Source organism: Bactrocera tryoni, chromosome 5 (genome assembly GCF_016617805.1).
Source record: "Bactrocera tryoni isolate S06 chromosome 5, CSIRO_BtryS06_freeze2, whole genome shotgun sequence".
NCBI lineage: Eukaryota > Metazoa > Arthropoda > Insecta > Diptera > Tephritidae > Bactrocera > Bactrocera tryoni.
The window spans coordinates 61,895,073-61,917,990 of NC_052503.1; the positions used below are offsets into that span (position 1 = coordinate 61,895,073).

Consider the following 22,918-nt stretch of genomic DNA (forward strand, 5'->3'; position numbering starts at 1 on the left):
TGCAATTGCCTTAAACAGTGCTTATTTAAAGTGTAGTAAAAACATTCTATACTTATTAAAATATTAAAAGAAATAAAAACAAAAAAAATATTTATATTGGTATATATATGACAAGTAAATATTTTTTTACTTTCATATTAACGCCGCGCAACTAAAATATAATGTTGGATTTTTATAAATGCGTTCGTATTGTTTAAGAATATACCTTAATTGTTTTTATTTGAAGTATTGTTGTTTGTTCAATTTGGTGAAATTGATTGTGAACTCAGTCATACCATTCATTCACAGATACATATTATTAAATTCCAGCAATAAGATATAATTACTTGCAAGAAAACAAATGAATGTGCAACTAAAAACATAGTAGTTATTAAAACGCTCAGTGAATTCATTAACAAAGGAAAAAGGAGGTGATAAAGTCACAACAACAAAATTCAAATACGTACTCCTGTAGAATCTACATTCCACTCAACTGACGTGTCAAAACAACTTGCATTAAAGTAACAAATTTATACTTTCACAATATAATTTAACAGCCGTATTGCATTGATTCCAATACAAACCTGGCGCATTCCGGCAACAGTATGCGACGCAATAATTATCCGTATCAACCCCTTAACCAAACGGCAGGTCAAAGTGCTTTACCACACGACGCGCTAGAAGAGGAGAACGAACGCGCTGCTGAGGAACTAAAACATAAAATAGGTGCACTTAAGTCATTAACTATAGATATTGGCAACGAAGTTCGCTATCAGGACAAGTTGTTACGTGGTATCGATGATGACATGGATAGAACGGGTGGATTTCTCGGTAATACAATGGCACGAGTGGTACGCTTAGGGAAGCACAGTGGTGGCCGTCATATGTGCTATATGTTTCTTTTTGTATTGTTTGTATTTTTAATATTATACGTTGTCATTAAAATTAAGTGAACCGATTGCTTTAATTAAATTATAATGAAAGGTTTAGCTGAATTATTACTTGAAACGATTGTGAAACTTTCGACGTGTTGTGAGCTACCTAAATGCAGCCATACTTGTTGTGACTGTTAAAAAAAGAGCTATTAACAACTGCGATTACTATGTATAATAGAATAAACTATTTTTGTAAACATAAAAAATATATATTTGTTAGATTTTTAAATGTAAATAAAATCTAAAAGAGCATAAACCTACAAACTAGTTATAAGTATTGTAAAAGAATTTATGTACCATCATCATTACACTGCACGATTTCTTAGCTTAATTGATTCGTCTCTCATAATTGAGGGGATTGTTCTTATAATTAAAAAAGTGGTGAGCCACATACAAAATATTTGGACGCCATTTGCGCTACATATAGTATAGTTTATGGTAGCAACATTGGAGACAGTCGTTTGACATTATCTATGTTTGATAGGATGTCTTCATCTTTTTGCTGCGACGACTGAAATCTTGTTCATCGCCATCCGAGCTATCTGCCGCTGAAGCTTGATACTCTTGATTCAGTTGTTGATACTCGTTGGGGTCTATCACATAGCCTTTCTTTGCCTCTTCCAACATGCGTACTGAAAAACCCGTAAATGTGTTTGATCCACTTTAATTTAAAGGAAATGGGTTTCCGCTGTACTTACTTTGCTGCTCCAAAATTGCATTTTGCTTCTTAATATCTTCTACGTCTTTTTGATTTGCTTGTATCTTTCGTCTCATTACTTGGATGCATTCCGTCGTTTTCTTTAGTATTTGTGCACGACTGGCCTGTAGTGGAAGTTCCGAGACACAATCAATTACACCATGTTTTGAAAAATTTCACTATTATTACCTTTTCACCCTTAAGTGTTGGCACTGCTTCACGTAAACTGGTAAAACTCTCCTTTATATGGTCACGTCTTTTTCTTTCCAAAGCATTGTGATGTGCACGTTTCTCAGCCTTAAAATGTAAAAACAATTTATGATTTCGTAAATAATTCTTATACGAATTCAAGTCTGCGACGGCGTAAATAAACAACCGAAACGGAGGAAAAAACCACCACCACCCAACCCAAATTAATAGAATGATTGGTGTAAATATTTGTTGGTATGCGTAAGCATGTGCCAGCAGCACGCGCTCGCCAACACACACGGCCACAAACAGACAAACACTCACCTGCGTAAAATTTTGTGTATTTGCATGCCTTGATGACTGTGCACCCGTATCAGAATCGTTATCATCCTATGAGTGAAAAAATAAACGGTGAAAAGTATGAAAATATAACATTTGAAATTATTGTTTTGATTAGCGATTGTTATTGTTGCTATTTGTTGTGGCAATTGATTCCTTACATCACTTTCAATGTCAATATCCCTTTCTTCGTCGCTCATTATCATCAATGCGAGGCCAGAACTTGGCTGTTAAACTCGATTAAAAAACGTTATTATGTTACGCTGCGAAAGACACGATTTTCAACAATATATTTTGTATTACTCTTGCAAATATATCACAATTATTGATACGCACTTAAATCTGGGCCTCAAATTTTCATGCAAAAGCAAATGCGACACTCAAACAAACGAAAAACGTGCATGACACAAAAGGAAAAATTAATCCGAATGATAAGAAAAGAAGAATACTAAATGTTTATTAAAAAGAGTTGCCAAGTTAGTGAGATTGAGCATTTTCTTATTTATAAAGTAAGCCTTGACAGACGGCAGCGTTAATCCGGGTTAACTGCACACTTAATCAATCCAAATTTTGTAGGTGACAGACGGCAGCTATGCGAATTTGAAACTCTTTTAAACAGCTGATTGTAATTTTTATAATATTTTCAATGAAAATGGCACAGTTCCGATTTCTTTGGCGCCACGATCTGAAGGTAACGTTGGGAAGAGGAAGTCCTCCTCATTAAAAAATGCGGTTATAGGTACCGCAAACGCTTAGTTTACGAGGTATTCGACTTTAAAGTTCGAATATTCCCAAAATTCGAACATTTCAACAAGCTATTTCACTACATTTAATACATTTTATGCACATTTTCCCTTCTCATTCATTTAATTAAACTGTAAGCATTTAAACAAATTCTCAATTTACACTTTTTGCAGGTTTTATAAGTAAGAAATTTATATTTTTAAAATTACTTTTTACACTCGTAATGAGCATCATTTATGTGCTAAAAATTATAAGAAAATGGAGCGCTGCGATATAATAATAAGCAAATACAAGAATGTTAGAAACTTTCTTTCTTTATCATTCTTGAAGCAAATATGAGCAATTCGCTGAAATTTCTCTTTTTCGCTATAATTCTTCTTTCTTTCTTTAGCAATCTCAGTTTTAATAAAAACAAGTGTCTATAAATTATATTTCAAATTAAAATGAGGATAAACAATCCTTCCATGCATGTGGATATTTTCTTATCTAAATTTAATAAACAACTAAGTAATATTAAATAATAATATTATGTAATAAAATACATAGATTTTTAAAGGAGTACTACGCAAAAGTACCTATTTGGATTTTTGCCGTGGAAACGTGTCAGCTGATTGCTCTCTCACAACGCAGGGTTGCCAATATCGATACACTGTAGTAATTATCAACTTTTATAATTCAATCTGTTCAATATGTTTGAAATTTTCATAAAATAACTCAAATTCAGAGTCGAATGCTATTATTTATAAATATATAAACTATTTTTGATAGTTTGTTTTCAGTTTTGGTATTTTATATTGTAAAAAATTGTAATTGAAAACAAAGATGTTCTCAAAACTATATGCGCATTGAGCAATGGCAACATTGTTCAAATGTAAACAAACAAAGATGGCTGATTTCTGCGACATTTTGCTCGATAAGGAAGGAAAAGGAAGGAAGGGAGTAGCGTTTTTGAATGTTTCTGCTATAACACATTTTGCTCGGTAAGGAAGGAAAAGGAAGGAAGGGAGTAGCGTTTTTAAATGTTTCTGCTATGAGTCGTGGTACAATTTTTGTGCCTAACATGATTATCAAGGGTCTGACTCGTGGTGTGTAGAAATGTACATTTGATGAAAAGAGAATTGAAATTTTCCCGTTATTTTCAGCTAATAATGTAAACAAAAAACATTGTTGCAGTTGAGTGCATTATCTACTGCGGATCAGTTGTGTAACTATCCATATTTTTTGTACGCATTAATATTAAATCGTAGTATTTTATTTTTTGTATATTTGTAAAACAAACATGTTAGTTTGGGACTTGTTAAGTGCAAGTTGTGTGCGAACAGTTGGAAGCGAATTTCGTTGCGCTAATTGATACGTCAAGGGGTTAAATGGGACTTACCAACTCCTGAATTAATTCCGATTAATGCAGATAATCCGGATTAACGTTGCCGTCAGTCAATGCTGTTAGATTGAGGTTGTGTTTATAATTTATTAAAATAATCTGGACAAAAAAGTTTAGGTATAAATACCAAGATGTCAATATTGAATTCTAATAAAATACCGACAGTATGTTATTACAATTTCTTTTAAATAGTGTCGCAGGCACGATTCCGATTACTTTGGCGGAGGGGTAAAAAACCGAATTTCCGTATAAATGAATAGATAGGAATATCCAAAAATAATGTAAAAATTACTAATATTTTTTAAAATATTCACGATTAAAAGTTCAAAAATTTTCACTAAGAAAACATGTTATTTCTCTATGTTTCACAGAATTGTTTCACATTTTTTACTTTGCATATTTAAATACACACTCTAAGCTTTGAAATAAGCTTACATTTCACTTTTATTTTGCTATATTTTACCTAAATTTAATAATTTAAAAATCACTTAGCACACCCATCGTTGAAAAGGCTAGATTGTTTACAATTATGAGGAAAACGAGCCTTGCCACATCTTAAACAGTAAATATGTAGGATTTTTAACAATTTTTCTTTGTTTGTTTTATCGCGTGATTCTTTTTTCTATATTAACCGAGCGAATACCCGGGATGACTGAAGTACTTTCGCGTAGTACTCCTTTCTGCGTTAAAAATAAAAAAATATATTGACTTTTTGTTATAAAGTGGTGAAAGTGGTTATATTCTTTGGTTATTATGCACTCATATTCAAACAAAATTTAAGTTTTCGTTATAAAATTGATAAATTTTGATTATTATTTCTGTCAGCGATTTCCATTTATTTTTTATGATACATTGCCCTGCAAGACGGGTAGTTGTTAGCAAACGTGTAAACGAGTTGTTATTGTTCACTTTTGCATTCGTTAAAATATTTGTTACTTTTGTTCAGAGAGTGGGAAAAAAGTAACACATAGCTATTTAATGTTCAATGGTTATCTCGCTCTAACCAATGGCAAATATCGCATGCTGCCTTGTTCTAAAAGAATACATACATTTGTTAGCAAATCTCTTCACAGTATGTTACGGGTAACAAATTCTTTCGTTAGCGCAAAGCTTACCTATGTGTTATTGATAACAAAAAGTATTTGTTACCCGAATATCTGTTAGTGTTATTATTTTGGTTATCAGTTTGTTACCTTTAACATGTAATCATGTTAGCAGGAACAAGCATTTCTGTTACCCATTTGTTACTTCTAGCAAATTCAATTATTTTAAATAAAAGTCATTTTTTTTAATTATTTTGCTTTATTTAATAATAAAATCAAAATCAGATATTAATTAAATTAATAATATGCCTATTATTATTGCATTCGGCAGAAAAATTATATACAAGTTATTTGAGTATAAAAATTATAATTGTAAAAATTCATATTTTTAAAAGTAAAATTAGACACTTCAACTTAGAACTAATATATACATACAACTTAAAACTAATATGTACAACTTAGAACTAATATGTACAACTTAAAACTAATATATATATGTAAGTAATAATAATAAAACTTATATTAGTTTAGCCCTTAGTTTATGTTTCTTCTGTTTAAAACGATTGTGGCTTAAGGCCACAAATCTCCGGAGCTCCCCACATATACTGCTTTTATCCTTGTCAGGAAATAATGGTACATTACATCCTCTGAAAACAAACCACGAAGTACGCCGTCCACACTGCCTTTTGCGCCCTTTGATTTCAATATTAGCCGCATCTGTAAAAAAAAATTACAGTAAAGTATATTACAATCGCATAATATTTAAAAACGAAATATTTACCATAGCATCCGTGCTTTCCTTTTGGGAAAGTTTGTCTTCCACGAAGCGCACGTGCTCTTCCGATGACATGGGCAGTTTCGAAGCGAGCTCCACGTAATGCTCGTCCTCCAAATCACCGGTGATGCGGCTAATTGAATGGTGCGTCTTTGCCGCTATGACGCGGCATTCGCGCAATAATTTACTTTGCGCCTGCACCTCGGCCTTCACTGGCATCTAGAAAATTAAAATATAAAATTAGCTTCTGTTTTAATTTGGTACTGTAATACTGCGTTACTTACTTTGTCTGTTAGGGACTTCTCAATGGCAGTGAGACGGGTCTCAATAGCATTCAGCTTCTGGATTATATCTGAAAAACATAAATGTATTTTTATAAAACAAATACTAATATATTTATATATTAATACATTATACCTGCATGGCCGCCAGACGATGGTGACGGTACCACAATTTCTGATGGTTCTGCTGGAGGAGCGCAAAGAAGTTTGAAAAGGTTTTCTTATTCATTATTTAAAACTAAAACTTAACTGATTGATAGGATCCACGTCGAAAACTAAAAAAAAAAAAATATATAATTATTATATAAAATTAAAAATATTAAGTGGTCGTTTAATTAAAAAATACAATATAGCAACAAATATTACTTTGATAAAGATTTTTGATTTGTAAATACTTACAAATAGTATATTACAGGAGGAAAATATAGTTGATAAGTGTCTTTTTAAAAGAGAATATCTATTTCTTAATTCAATTTTTGTAGAAATAAGAAAACATTATAAGGGAAATATTTATTGATTTACTGAAAAATAGTATTTCTGTTTAGGACACATAATTTAACCCTTTTTTACTTGCGACATATCTTTTTGAGATCAACATCCAAGTAAAGAAGTTGTGTATTTCAGCACTAAAGAAAAGACATCATATAAATAGTTTAAAAAAAAATTAAAATGTAAATATCCTTTTTTGAAAAGACACTTCGCTCATGTGCTTGAAGCTTCGAAAAAGTTTAATTTTAATTTAATTTTTAAAATCCTGCTTATAGAGCAGAAATGCGTATATGTATGTTTATGATGAAACACTAATGTTGTTTTTATTTTAAACAATTTTAGATATTCTGCATGCGAACAGATATCTTGGACGAACAAATGAACATTTTTAATTATGGAGGAGGTTATCCAGTTCAAGAATTTAAATATTCGAGATATTTGCGTTTAAAGGTGGGCTTCCAGCTCTCAAAAAAAGCAAAAACTTCATATAAAAAATCGCTTATGAAATGATCAAGAAGTTTTCTGGTGTAAATTAATTTTACACTTACATATATTTCGCTTTTTATGTTCACTAGCACTTCACTAATTCTGAAAAACCTCCTCAATCCGACAATACCCATTTTATTCCCGAAATCGTGGGACGGTATTCTAAAGTCGGCACAATTATAATTGTAACCGCACAACTCGTTTCAATTTAGATTTTAAATTTTTTACATTTACACATGTATGTATGTATATACATACATATATATGTAGATATAAAGTACAAATTACATATTTCACAAAAATGCATAATCTATAGCAACTATTTGAAATAAATATGCGCTATTCAGCTTTACTAATTTAAAACTTACTCTCTTATTTGTTTGTTGTACCCAATATACTTGAATCCTCCAAATGTTTTCTGTAACATTAAAATTTTTAATTATACACACAACATTCAATTCACAATGCTTACCTTTTTCTCCTAGTTAATCCTTTTAGTTTCTCTATACAAAAGAAATTAATAATATACATATGTATATATAAATAATAGAAATTAATTATAAAGTATCAAATTATCATGTAACGAACTTACCTCTTTAAAATCCAAAATAAACTGCGCTTTTCGTTTTCTTCTTCTTGAAAATTGGGCATTCGTCTCTCCTATTCTAGCAAGTTAATATTACAATATGTTTAGAATGTCGATAGTTTTTCTCTATCTTACTTACGTATTCTCCCATTCAATTGAAAATTCCAGAAAATGTAACAGTGTTAGTGAACAGCTGAAAATGTTTCAATGTGTTTGTGCAATCTGTTACCTCCGTCTTGCAGGGTGGTTTGTATATAAGGTGATGATATATATATTATTATATTTAAAATCTGAGTTTTGGATATAAAGTGGTTATATTTTACGGTTATCATGCACTCATATTGAAACAAAATTTGAGTTTTCGTACTGTACTGTAACCTTACACTTTATTACGTAACATTATTATATAATATTACTAATACATGTATATAATATTACTTATTTGCTTAATAAATTTAAAAAAGAAAATATCCATATGCATGAATAGAGGAATTTTTGCGAAAAAGAGGAATTTCAGCGAATTGCCTTGTCATCACATGGCAGCGCTGCATTTCTTCGTAATTTTCGGTAAACAAATGAGGTTCAAACGAGTGTAAAATGTAATTTTTAAAATAAAGATTTTTTAAATAAAAAACCTGCTAAAAGTGTAAAATGTGGATTTATTTAAAAGATTATAGTGTAATTTAATTAATTTGAAGAGAAAAATGTGAATAAAGTGGGTTTAACGTGGTGAAATAGCTTCTTGAAATGTTCGAATTTTGCGAATTTTTGAACTTTAAGGTCGAATATCTCGTAAACTAAGCGTTTGCGGTACATAAAACCCTATGTATTTTTTAATCAGGAGGACCTCCTCTTTCCAACGGTACCTTCAAATCGCGGCGCCAAAGAAATCGGAATTGTGCCGTGTCGCAAAATAAGCTTGAAATAATAAATGTCTTAAATTATAACAACAAATTTTAAATTTTTTGGTGCACTTGTCTCTGCTTATTGACAATAATTTACTTCATCAACTCACAATAGAAGCACAAACAAATTATGGACAAATAAGCGAATACCTCCACCAAATGTACAAATTATAAACAATTTATAGTTGAAGTGCAAGCTATAAAAACTAAAGGCTAGCTTATTTTCGAAATCATTCGAATTATGGTTCATACGCCTTCGTCAATTTTTTCGATTACATTCATAAAGCAATATCGAATATTCGGAAAAAATAAGGTTTTGGTTAAGTGAATTATTTTATAGCAACGACGTATAAGTTCTTAAAGCTCGGGGTGCTTAGTCAGAGAACGTAAAGTATACATGTATGTTTTAAGTTCTCTGATCGAACCGTCATACAGATTTCTGATTTTAAGTTCTCTGACTAAAGAACCAATCATATAGAGTAAAGTCAGCCGGATGTTCGAAAATTCTGATATTAGTTATATGAGGGGTAAATCAAGTTTTCGCTAAAATGTATCTATTTTAGGAAGAAAGATACACTGTTGTGAGTAAAACACGCTTCCTAATTTTCAATGAGATAGCTCACATATTGGCCGATATATGCGGCACAAAGTTACCCCGAAGTTCGAAAATTTTTATATTAGGTATATGGGCGCTAAGGGAAGTATTGGCCCGATTCAACTCATTTTTAACATACAGACAAACCATTGTCAGAAAAGTACTATCGCTGAATTTCAATTATATATCTCACACAACTGTAGATACTGGGGGCCACATATTCTGTGCCTAGGGGCTTGAACACTTGTGGTTGGATTTGAGCATACATTAAAGGCATTATTCATACTAAGTTTAATCCCGTTATATTAATTGCTTCTTGATTTGTGTACTGGAAAGTAAAAGAATCAAGTGGAATTTAAAATTGTGCTATATGAGAAGTACAGTCAGTAGGTGTAGTTATTGTCCGATTTCGCTTTTTGCAATGTGATATAAGAATATGAAAAGAATGTCAAGTATCAAATTTTGTCGAAATCGGTCAGTCGGGCCCCATCGCCCATCGTCCAATTTTTACCTCGACCAATATAAACTTTGTCATACCATTCCGGAGGCACATTTTAGTTATTGATTTATCGTGCCTTTTGTAGTTTTGAACAATAGCGTTATATGGGAAGTGAGCGGGATTTTCTTCCGATTTCATCAATTTTCACGTTATAGATAAGAGTTCTTGTAATATTGGAAAATTTGGTTGTTGTAGCTTTAGTGGTTTAGGAGATGTATACATTAAAGTTATTAGATGGCGAGACCACGCCCACTTTTTCAAAATTTTTTGCCCACAATTTTATATCTTAATTTAGTGCTTAGTTATGAGACTTTATGTGTTTTTGGTTAATGGTGATTTGTGGGCGTGCCAGTGTTTCGATTTCGCCCATCTACGAACTCGGTTTTTGTTTTATATAATACTAAGGAACACACATACCAAGTTTCATTGAGATATCTCAATTTTTATTCAAGTTCAATCTCGCACGGACGGACGGACGGACAAGCGGGCAGACAGACAGTCACCCGGATTTCAACTTTTCACTCTCATCATTTATATATATTTAACCCTATACCTATCTCGATTAGTTTTAGGTGATAGGTACAACCGTTAGGTGATCAAAACTATAATACTCCGTAGCAACTGGTAGCAGGAGTATATATAATAGTAAAAATCGCTGTTGGCGTGGGTCGCTTCGGTATGGATATGTTGATCCAATCTTTTTTTTATGAAGTGATAATGTCGATTTTACCTTTTGAACTGTTTCCAGCCTTTCATTTTACAGGTATGAAATAAGAGCTTGTAGTTTTATTATCGTTTTGGTTTAATTCTAAAGTCATGTAAGGTCGACAAAAGCCGAAGTTGTCTGAAACAAAACGAAGTAGAAACAGATCAACTCTTTTCCTTGTAACATTTTCGATATTATGTCATTACCACAATAGATTTGTGTCTATCACTAAATCTTGGTCTCTGGATTCAAAGCTAAGATTTTTGATGTTGAGTGAACATCCTTTGCACATACAATTCTTGAAGGATTTATCTATTATACTCTTGTTGTATACAGTTTTGTTCACCTAACAGTTGTTTGTATCGTCTAAAACTAATCCAGATAGATAAAGGGTTATATATATTTAAATGTCTACAAGCTATGCAAGCTGTAACGTGAGGGAAAAGTGAGATATTGTAATGAAATTTGATATATGTGTTCCGTGGCGGATGGAGTCATATGTAGAAGTTCACGCAAGTGAGGAAAGTTCTCTGATCGCCATTCACTTGGGAGTGGCCAGAAACGATTCTTTTACATATGACTCAAGCAGCTCATTACTTCCGGTCTTTGACCAAGTATCCTCTGGGTAGCCTAAGAACATCCGTTTGAAGGCGACCTAAAGTGAGAAGGCGAATCATCCCCAATGCAGGGTTGTGCGCTGGGTTTGGGACCCGCCACGTAAAAAATCTTACCAATGAAAATTAGCAATCAGCCTGGGATGAGAGACCCCACTTTTGATGACGACCATGGCAAACGAAATAAGGACTACGAATTGAGGGCATGCACATGGAATGTCCGGTCCCTTAATTGGGAAGGTGCCGCTGCCCAGCTGGTTGATGTCCTCGTAAAAATAAAGACTGACATCACCGCCGTCCAAAAAATGCGATGGACGGGACAAGCACAGAGACGAGTAGGTCCTTGTGACATTTACTACAGTGGCCATATAAAGGAGCGCAGGTTTGGTGTTGGATTCGTGGTGGGAGATAGACTCCGTCGCCGAGTACTTTCATTCACTCCGGTGAATGAACGTCTAGCCACAATCCGCATCAAATCGAAGTTCTTCAACATATCGCTCATTTGCGCCCACGCCCCGACGGAAGAGAAGGACGATGTAACCAAAGATGTCTTTTATGTGTGCTTGGAACGCACTTATGAAGGCTGCCCCCGCCACGATGTCAAAATCGTGTTTGGCGACTTTAACGCCAGAGTGGGCAAAGAAAGTATCTTCCGGCTTTTCACGGTCGGTAAATTCAGCCTCCACGAAGAAACATGTTCCCAAATGGGTTGAGGCTGATCGACTTCGCCGGGGCCCGAAATATGGTTATCTGTAGTACTAGATTCCAGCATAAGAAGATTCATCAAGCTACCTGGCTGTCTCCGGATCGAAAAACTGAATAGACGGAAGACACGTTTCCAGTGTTTTAGATGTGCGTGCGCTCCGAGGTCCTAACATCGACTCGGACCACTATCTTGTTGCAGCTAAGATTCGCACCCGCCTCTGTGCAGCAAAAAACGCACGCCACCAAACACAAGGAAGGTTCGACGTCGAGAAGCTGCAATCACAACAGACAGCCGAACGATTTTCTAATCGGCTTGCACTCCTGCTCTCTGAGAGTACTCGTCAACAACTCGGTATAAGGGAACTGTGGGACGGCATTTCGAACTCCTTACGTACAGCTGCAACCGAAACCATTGGTTTTCGGAAAGTGCAAAAGAACAGCTGGTACGACGAGGAATGCCGTGTCGCAGCGGAGAGAAAACAGGCTGCCTACCTCACAACGTTACGATCGACCACAACACGTGCGGGATGGGATAGATACCGAGAGTTGAAGAGGGAAGCGAGACGTATTTGTAGACAGAAGAAGAAAGAGGCTGAAATGCGTGAGTACGAAGAGCTTGATAAGCTGGTCGACAGGGGTAACGCTCGAAGATTCTACGAAAAAATGCTTCGGCTTACAGAAGGTTTCAAGACCGGAGCATACTCTTGTAGAACCCCCAAAGGTGATCTAGTCACTGATGCCCAGAGCATAATTAAATTATGGAGGGAACACTTCTCCAGCCTGCTGAATGGCAGTGAACGCACAACACCAGGAGAAGGAGAACCCGATTCCCCAATCGATGACGATGGAGCAGACGTTCCATTATTCGACCATGAAGAAGTTCGAATAGCAATTGCCCGCCTCAAGAACAACAAAGCGGCAGGGGCCGACGGATTGCCGGCCGAGCTATTCAAACACGGCGGCGAAGAACTGATAAGGTGCATGCATCAGCTTCTATGTAAAATATGGTCGGACGAAAGCATGCCCAACGATTGGAATTTAAGTGTGCTATGCCCAATCCATAAAAAAGGAGACCCCACAATCTGCGCCAACTACCGTGGGATTAGCCTCCTCAACATCGCATATAAGGTTCTATCGAGCGTATTGTGTGAAAGGTTAAAGCCCACCGTCAACAAACTGATTGGACCTTATCAGTGTGGCTTCAGACCTGGAAAATCAACAACCGACCAGATATTCACCATGTGCCAAATCTTGGAAAAGACCCGTGAAAGGAGAATCGACACACACCACCTCTTCGTCGATTTCAAAGCTGCTTTCGACAGCACGAAAAGGAGCTGCCTTTATGCCGCGATCTCTTAATTTGGTATCTCCGCAAAACTAATACGGCTGTGTAAGCTGACGTTGAGCAACACCAAAAGCTCCGTCAGAATCGGGAAGGACCTCTCCGAGCCGTTCGATACCAAACGAGGTTTCAGACAAGGCGATTCCCTATCGTGAGACTTTTTCAACCTGCTTCTGGAGAAAATAGTTCGAGCCGCAGAACTAAATAAAGAAGGTACCATCTTCTATAAGAGTGTACAGCGGCTGGCATATGCCGATGATATTGATTTCATCGGCTTTAACACCCGCGCCTTTAGTTCTGCTTTCTCCAGACTGGACAAGGAAGCAAAACAAATGGGTCTGGCAGTGAACGAGGGCAAGACGAAATATCTCCTGTCATCAAACAAACAGTCGTCGCGCTCGCGACTTGGCACTCACGTCACTGTTGACAGTCATAACTTTCAAGTTGTAGATAATTTCGTCTATCTTGGAACCAGAGTAAACACCACCAACAATGTCAGCCTAGAAATCCAACGCAGGATAACTCTTGCCAACAGGTGCTACTTCGGACTGAGTAGGCAATTGAGAAACAAAGTCCTCTCTCGACAAACAAAAACCAAACTCTATAAGGCACTCATAATTCCCGTCCTGCTATATGGTGCAGAGTCAGAGTCGACGTTGCGAGTTTTCGAGAGAAAAGTTCTGCGAAAGATTTATGGTCCTTTGCGCGTTAGCCACGGCGAATACCGCATTCGATGGAACGATGAGCTGTACGAGATATACGACGACATCGACATAGTTCAGCGAATTAAAAGACAGCGGCTACGCTGGCTAGGTCATGTTGTCTGGATGGACGAAAACACTTCAGCTCTGAAAGTATTCGACGCAGTACCCGCCGGGGGAAGCAGAGGAAGAGGAAGACCTCCACTCCGTTGGAAGGACCAAGTGGAGAAGAACCTGGCTTCGCTTGGAATATCCAATTGGCGCCACGTAGCGAAAAGAAGAAACGACTGGCGCGCGGTTGTTAACTCGGCTATAATCGCGTAAGCGATGTCTACGCCAATTAAGAAGAAGAAGAAGGCGTTATCAGACCACTATTCAAGATATGAAACTGTAATTGCGGTCAGGTGATCGCACAGGCAAAAAGCACCTGGAGGCTCAAAATTTTGATACATTGCGCGTGGCCCCGCCCTTTAATTGGTTGGCACTGAAGGTACAATATCCAAATTTACTCGGGACAGTCCCTAGCAACAATGTCAAAATCCTCACATAACAGTACTGTTAAAACTTACTAAAAGTGAGACATACAATTTTAGTATGAAAGGATTTTATATGGACCGGGGTAAATATTGGGCGATGAGCGTGACATCGCCCACTTTTGGAAGAAATCATCGATCGATTTCATTTCTATGTCACATTGAAAAAATAAGCGAAATCGGTCTACAACCGCGCCAACTTCCCATATGGCACAATTTTAAATTTCCAAAATGCAACTCAAATACCAATGGATGTATTGGGATAAAATTTTGTCCCAATAATGCGTTTAAAGTAGTAAACCTTATGACTGACCAGAGAACATAAGACATATAAAATATATATAAAATATATATATTAAAAAATATATGTTTTAAGTTCTCTGGGTGAACCATTATCCCGCTGGGATGTTGCGAGAGTATACAAAAAAAATAGATTTAACATTTGCCCCTTTTCTATTCATTAACATTATTTGCCCCTGCAACATGTGCTGAATCTGTCGGTGCTGTTACCCCAGTAAGTAACATTGGATAAAGAGCTGCTTAACCAGAGAACTTAAAAGTATAGAAGGTGCAAATCAGAAATCTGTATGACGGTTCGATTGCTGCGGCTAACAGAGCTTATAGAATCATTAAAGGGAATTTCGCCGTGCTCTGGCTATTTAGCAGAATTCGAGCACAACGGAGTGGAGAAATATGTAAAACGACTGAATTCATGCGAGAATGAATAAAGAGAGAAATGCTTTTTAAGAAAATATGCAGAGTCAACACACAGAATGTAATGAAGCATTCTCTGGAGACACATATATTGTGAATCTTGTCATCATATGAACTGATTTTTTTCAGAAAAATTGTAAAATTTTAGTTTTTACAAAATCGTAAAAATTTAGATAAAAAATAATTAATTTTATTTTTAAATTTTTAATTATTTCAAAAAAGTTACATATATTTATTTCTGTCTATTACAAAGCGAAATGTGTCAAATGAACTTCTCGATTTCTTAAAAAAATTCATGACCTTCATCCGGAAGATGCCCATTCGCATTATTTCGTTAGCTGGTCATTTCCATAATTGCCAAACAGATATTTCTAGACACAACAGATTTCCTGTATCTATGAAGGGGATATTGTTCCATGGCGCATTTGTCGCCATGTTTACGAAGCAGCACAGAAGGGCGGTATACCTGGCAATACATACATTCATAGTAACAAGTGTCGCACGCTTCTTTCGCATCTCCATTGTCACGGTCAACCAATGGCCGAAACTTGCGTTTTGTCTAAGAGTCAAGTGCTGAACAAATTGAGCACGACAGACTGCAAGCGACATCTGTCGAATACACACGTTCTTATGGACACAGTTATGTAGTTGTGCAGCTGGCTCAATAACTGTGTCCCTAAGAACGTGTGTATTCTAATATACTGTTTGCAGTCGGTCAGCCTCGTGTGTGTCAGTATGTATTCTAACATTCGACAAAGCGCCACAACATTGTGTTGTTGGTAGAAAATTCGAGCTGTGCCGAAAGAAACTAACAAACGTTCGTCGATTGTTACCGCTTCCCTTGCTGCTCGAACAGCAGAACAAACCAGCGTAAATATGTATGAAGATGTATGCGCGTGCATACATATCGACGCAGATTTTTGCGAGTCTCGGAAAAATATTTTAGACAAATATTTTAAATCGACAACGGCTATGTTGCCACTTTTGTCACTTCTCTCTGTGAAGAATCATCAGAAAGTTGTTCAATTTATGATTTTTAGCTTTTGCCATCGTCGCAAAAAGACGCTTGTAGGCGAAGGCATGCTCGGGGAGATGTTACGGCGTCTGTTTTTATGAATGAAGCGAGGTTGCTTGTGGAATTTGCGCCTGCGTTTATGAATGAAAATGTTTTTGTTGTAAGATTTACTACATTTGTTCTTCGCCAATTCGGCTGCCATATTGGCTTGCCATGCTTATGCTAGTTAGGCAATTGTTGTTTTTGTAGAACAATGCTTCAATTTTTGTTGGTAACATATTCACAAGTGTACGCATATGTATGTTTGTATGCTTGTGCATTATTTGTTCGGAAGTGTATGCAAATATATTATATTGATAAGTGATAAAATCATGATTTGAATTTCTGAATGCGCACATGCGTATACATACATAATAAGATTATGATATGAGCATGTGCAGAGACATAAGATTCATATGATAGAAGAAGTACATACATGCATATATACATACATACATATGTATAAGTATATTGTTGTGATAAATTTAATTTCTATTAGTAGGAAATATATAATATAAAAATATTTATTAGTAATAGTATACTATGTAAAAATCAAAAAAAATTATTAAATATGCAAGTCCAAAATGACTGGCAAAATATTACTATGCATGCATTCTTACAAAATATACTCATATCATAATTATTATGTTTTACATGTCAATATTGAATTGCCGATTTGCAAAACGCAAAACCATACATATTTGCATACATTGCGATTCCTAAGTTGAGAAAAAAATTGAGGCATGAAAATATCACTATGATGTTTTTGGTGATCATAAGGAGCATGCATCGTACATATGTATGTCTATGTCTTTATATTCATATTGGCCATGTGATACTAAATACAGTATCAGTCTCTTCATATTCTTGGCATGTGAGACAGAGAACATAATGTGTTTTGTTTTCGGTGTCAAAAATGAAACAAAATATAAACAAGCAAAACGAAATTCTTCATTGGGAGTTTCTTCATATTCTCTGCTTGGGTATACATGCTATGGCATCATATGCCGTAAATACATAAGTATATTTCTGTCTCTTCATATTTTCGGTTAGAATATGTGAGAGAATTGTAAACAATGTTAACATTTGACAGCAATTCCGACCTACAATGTTAACAAATGCGGCGAATTCCGTGTCACTGAATCTATCAAAATGTTCGCAAGTCGGAACCTGCACCTTCTCTATGTTTTAAGTTCTCTGGCTTAACATTAGCTGAATACTTTTAGGAGCAAAGCGAGTTTCGCACTAATATTTTGACGCTGTCGATAGCGCGCGAAATTATTTAAAAATAGTTGACTGGGGATAGCGACAGACATTCACCTGCGTCTACAGCAGCACGGCTGGGCGACAGCACATGCGAGCATTTGGGCTTTGCCTTTGATGGAACCTATGTGATGGGACAGCCTCTGCCTAGACGTGCTTAGCTATAAATACAACGCTGGACAGGTATGATGGGCAGAAGGTAACGACGTAGCCTTTTCACGGTGTTAACTTGCATTAGGGAGCACGGCTAATAGTGGAGCGTTGAGCTAAAGCGGGTTAACGTCGTCAGCCGTGTGTAGATACATATGTAGCATATACGGGTGAAAGTGGTGCTTGCTTCGTGTGTTGAGCTTGATTCGTTCATGACGTCTATATTTTTTGGTGATGAGTTTCGTACCGAGAGTGTCCTTCAGTCACAGCGACTGCGACGGTGGTGTTAACGACTTCGGCGATGGCAGAAGAGTGAAAGGTACAATTAGACAAGCAAGTAAATGGGACAAGGGAACATTCAAAACAAGAAAAATAAAGAAGTACAAAGCAAAAGGAAAGCGCAAATAAACAAATACTTTAAATACGGGCAAGTGTGGTGGCAATCGAGCAGACAAGCAGATTATTTTAGAGACCTAATATATATATATATTAGGGTGATTCAAAAAAAAAATTTTTTTTTTTTCAATTGGTACTCGCAAAAATAGGTCCCTAGACATCTCTAAGAAAGCCTCTCCAAATATGAGTTTTTAATTGTAACGGGAAGGTCCTTCGCCTAACGTTTTTCTATTTTTTCTTATTATCAGATAGAAAAATTTATATCTCGCTTCCAACTACTTGAAAAAATATCTTGTTAATTAGGTTTTGTAGGAAATTGAATGCTCTAAAATATAGTCTTTTATGATTTTTTCGTAAACCCAACCGTTTAAAAGATATTAACGGTTGAAATTTGACTATTTTTGGAAAAATTCTTTATTTCTTATTAATTTTATAACTCAATGAAAAAAAATTAAGATGAATTATGAAACACATAGTTTTTTAGGAAATTTACTGCTCCATAAAAATGGTCTACTATGATATTTCGATTAAGTTAAGCGTTTACGAGATATTCATCGTCAAACATCAATGCATATTAGGGTGATTCAAAAAAAATTTTTTTTTTTTCGTTTGGTACCCTGAAAAATAGGTTCCTAGACACCTCTAAGAACGCCTCTCCAAAAATCTATTCATAATATTTTTTTTTCATTGAGTTATAAAATTCATAAGAAATAAAGAATTTTTCCAAAAATAGTCAAATTTCAACCGTTAATATCTTTTAAACGGTTGCGTTTACGAAAAAATCATAAGAGACCATATTTTAGAGCATTCAATTTCCTACAAAACCTAATTAACAAGATATTTTTTCAAGTAGTTGGAAGCGAGATATAAATTTTTCTATCTGATAATAAGAGAAAATAGAAAACCGTTAGGCGGAGGACCTTCCCGTTACAATTAAAAACTCATATTTGGAGAGGCTTTCTTAGAGGTGTCTAGGACCTATTTTTGCGAGTACCAATTGAGAAACAAAAAATTTTTGAAATCATGAATCACTAATATATATATACTATATATATACACGTATAATATAGAATAACTAGCGATAGATATATGCTTCCAAGTGGCCATAAAAACGACAAACAAACTGTAACGCCAACAGATAGTAAAACAGCTGCTGCCCGCACTTTGGTGACAATGACTATGCCGTACTAAAATAGCATTGCTTTGCGTGCGTGTTTGCCGCTTTTTTTCGTTCTGCCTCTTTGCTTGATTTTCCTAACCCGTTTATTCTTATGACGACGGAAGGGCGTCCCTTAAGCACAGTATTATCCATAATTCTTGCGTACTTAGTACTTGCAATCTGGTGACACATATTTTCCCCACTATGGCTTTTCGACGTACCGTACCGTTATTAGCTTTGCCGCTTTAATGTACTTAAACATTTTGGACATTGGCTAAGTTATTTCAGCAAAATGATGGATGTGGAATACATTAGATCCATTATTTTTGCAATAAATTGAAGCTTTTGTTTGGAATAGTTAGAATGATCCGATTTAGGAAAAAAGTGTAACGTTTTGTTCGACAACTTTTTGCATTTAGAAGACAAATTCCAGGACTGAGCTGGTGGACGTCATTGTAGATGATTTCCTGTCAGTAACACCAAGCAAATAACAAAACATTCCTGACCATAATGTCCACCATTTGCACCGCCTAATCTCGATTTGGTCACAATCGTTCGAGGCCCATTTTGCATCAACAGCAACAATTTGTTACAGAAATGGATCAATGTATTTGCTTTCAGCAGCGATTCGCAGATATTAATTTTTGGATAAAAATTCTTTGCTGAATAAACAAGTCTAATGTGAGCGATTGTCTTCTGAAACAACTAAAATTATTAATTGGTACAAGCTTTTCCAAGAACACTAAAAGCTGTCAATTGGGAATGCCGCACCAAAAGTACCAGCACTTCAAAAACAGGTGAAAACTTTCAAAAAATTTTATAAGCTATAGAATTACCGTTACCACACAAAGTTATTTTCAGATGTTTTGGACAATATATGCATAATTACGTATTTCCTATTTCCAAAGTTCGTAAAATCTTTAAAAAGAGTAAATGGGATAACCTCCCTGCCACCTTTTCTTTTTCTAAAGCTACTTTGCGATCCGCTTCCGTGCGACTGCAAGATTTTGGTCTAGAGTAGAACGCAGGTGAACTTCTAAATTACTTGCTCTCAAAAAAGTTCGTCTTGCCACAATATAACGGGTTCTTACAGGACATTGCCCAAAAGGCGTTCATGCGGTAAGTTTAGAAGTCTTGACAGATGCAAAGCTGTATGGAAGAGGGTAAGGTGAAAACGTCCACGCATTTCCTCTGCCATTGCCCAGCACTTGCAAGACTGAGAACGATACATCTCGCAAGTCGTACATAGCCGAAACTGACATTGATTGTCTCAGCAAATTTGTGATAGGTTCTAAGCGCTTTGTCCATTTGTAAGAGCATTATGATCTATTACATATGAGTTTTTTAGTTTCAACAACGGACCAACGTTCTAAGATGTTCACGTGAGATCACTGTCACGATCGACCTATTAACCTAACCTAAGCATGTGCTCACAGAAATTTAATTTTGTGAAAAATGTTACGAACTTTTCAACGTGCCTCCCTGTGGTGCAGTGACTAAGTACTGCACTTACTTATATCCAGTGAGGGTTTATGACTTTTACGTTCCAACCTACTTTTAATTTCAGGTTTGTTCGCAATGACGGTCTTATCCGTCAGTTGACTATCAAAGTGAACTTTTTGGTCCTAACCTTGTTTTTTCGATGACGTAGGTTCCGGTTTAAAATACATGGAAAAAATTAAATAACTGCTGTTCTAATACGATCCAAATTTTGCACTCGTTATGCGGCCCGATTCCTGTTAAAGATTAACGCCTTTTTGATTGTAGGATCACTTATGATTATTTCGATTGTTTAATTTAGAATTAACGCCTTTCATTTCTCAAAGCATTCTCAAGTTCTTTATGCGCTTAGCTGCCTCAACATAATTTCATTTGTTGTAGCTCCTTGCAGTAAGCGGCATGGAAAAGCTTGTACGTGGCTTCGTTATTGTAATTTACACCAACTTGTTAAGTCCATAAATCTTTAAATATTGATTTTTAATGGAACTTCCGGTACAAACGCGCCGCTAATTCCTATTATGATGTTGCTGTTCTTCTTCTTCTTAGCTCTTCTCTGAATTTTGCTCCAGATGAGTCGGTATAATTTGTAATTCAGGTCATTTTAACGCCACTTTATTGTTGCCTCGTGGCGGAAAGCGGTAATCGTTGTTTTCAATTTAACAACTTTGCTGGTTTGGTTATTTTGCATTATGATTATCCAAAACGCTTGCTAAAATCTTGGTTTAACAATGGCATATCAAATTAAAATTTGACCAATACCTAAAATAGACTTTTATGGATTTCAGGCTGATGGCATTGAAGCCGTAGAAAGTAGAAATAAAGTGTTTTTAAGGTATAGAAATTTTATATTAAAGAAACCACAGCAGTATTAGGGCTTTATTAGTTATTTTACTTTCTAAAATTTATAACCTTATAAGTCGGCAGGTGAGGGTGGAGTTATCTAAAATATCATTGCCATTCCTAAATGGTTGCCTTCGATGTACATTGGGTATTAATGGTGAATTTCTAGTTCAAGTCTTACAACTTGTGTAACGAAAAAACAAGATAATCGCCAAGCGGCGACGTCTCATTACAGATAATACCTTTTTCATATTTGTTTCTGTTTCTGAATCTTTTGGTTATCAGTACTTATTCAGCGTAACGAAATAATGGCTGAATAAAGAACTGAATCGCAAACCACTGAGAAGCTTAGTACATATATACTATTAAAAACCTTAACTTAACAATGAGGGAAAGCTTCTTCTGTTTGATAATTTTAGATTTTTTATAAATAGTTACTATTTATTTTCCTAAATAAGAGCTCATCTAACTTCATTGAAGGGCAGTGGTACATTGAAGCCCCTTGCCGGAGAAATAAATGTAGAAGGCAAATGAAATCATACCCACAAAGTGCATATTAGAATCATAATAAATATTAGAACTACGGGCAGTGAACTGAAGCAGCACACAAATTTGTGAAATGATACCTTTTTATGTAAGCATGTTTGTGTACATTGTGTCAAAAAAGCAACCGGAAATTGTAATTAAACTCCCCGGGTAAATGACATTCCAAAAAAAAAAAAAAATTGTTTTGCTAAGTTGGTAGGACTGTTCTTAAGGGGGTATTCTCATGTAATCACTTCGAAAAATCGATGTTTTTTTATATTTTGACAGTAAAACCTATTGAAAATATGCCGTGAAAAATTCAGACCGAAATTCATAGTATTTGATAAGTTACAGCTCATAGTCGCCGACGTGTCGTGCCGACTCGCCTACCAGGCGTCAGCGGACAACTCTCGCATTTTTCTCGAATCATCATTCTTTCTGGAAACCGTCATGGTCCTCTCCTTTGAAGGGTTGGTCGTTTTGTGGTTTTATGAAGGGGCTTACAGTAAAGTGTGCATCCCAAAGGAAACGCACTCTAATCTTACTTACGGAACTAAGAGGACACTTCATAATTCCCACAATAGTGATATGGATGAATAAACCCTAGGTTTTACGCTCATCTCCTATTGTGGAAGTATGAGGACACCCGAACCCAACACCACCCCTAAGCCAAGGTGTCGAGGTACGCCGTGCCGAGGGCTTGAAGGAAATGGTCAGCGGGGGGTAATAAATAGCTGATCGCGAACGGTCCCCTCCGATGCCCGGGCGAGGTCGGAGGTATAAAAGCCTTCTC

At 35.7% G+C, this 22,918-nt stretch overlaps 2 protein-coding genes and 1 long non-coding RNA gene across 5 annotated transcripts; 1 reads left to right on the forward strand and 2 right to left on the reverse strand.

Annotated features, from left to right (window-relative positions):
* The first annotated feature begins 275 nt into the window (after nucleotides 1-275).
* Nucleotides 276-1,314, forward strand: LOC120778219 (BET1 homolog). The gene has a single exon (XM_040109977.1). It carries the CDS (start codon nucleotides 585-587, stop codon nucleotides 930-932), a length of 348 nt encoding a protein of 115 aa, XP_039965911.1. The 5' UTR covers nucleotides 276-584; the 3' UTR covers nucleotides 933-1,314.
* Nucleotides 1,315-1,367: 53 nt separating this feature from the next.
* On the reverse strand, nucleotides 1,368-2,575 carry LOC120778218 (protein max). Of its 2 annotated transcripts, XM_040109976.1 has the most exons (6): nucleotides 2,476-2,575; nucleotides 2,301-2,402; nucleotides 2,125-2,190; nucleotides 1,801-1,908; nucleotides 1,613-1,736; nucleotides 1,368-1,546 (listed from the first exon to the last, which is right to left on the reverse strand). In XM_040109976.1, the coding sequence occupies exons 2-6, from the start codon at nucleotides 2,343-2,345 to the stop codon at nucleotides 1,386-1,388; spliced, it is 504 nt and encodes a 167-aa protein (XP_039965910.1). In that variant the 5' UTR covers nucleotides 2,346-2,402; nucleotides 2,476-2,575; the 3' UTR covers nucleotides 1,368-1,385. The 2 variants fall into 2 exon arrangements, with proteins under 2 accessions (XP_039965910.1, XP_039965909.1); XM_040109975.1 differs by having other exon boundaries at nucleotides 2,301-2,547.
* Nucleotides 2,576-6,366: 3,791 nt separating this feature from the next.
* LOC120778167 lies at nucleotides 6,367-7,841 on the reverse strand. Of its 2 annotated transcripts, none has more exons than XR_005705559.1 (5): nucleotides 7,811-7,841; nucleotides 7,707-7,756; nucleotides 6,614-6,638; nucleotides 6,500-6,550; nucleotides 6,367-6,434 (listed from the first exon to the last, which is right to left on the reverse strand). It is a non-coding gene; the product is annotated as an uncharacterized LOC120778167 (long non-coding RNA). The 2 variants fall into 2 exon arrangements; XR_005705558.1 differs by having other exon boundaries at nucleotides 6,500-6,547; nucleotides 7,811-7,840.
* Between the last annotated feature and the right edge of the window lie 15,077 nt (nucleotides 7,842-22,918).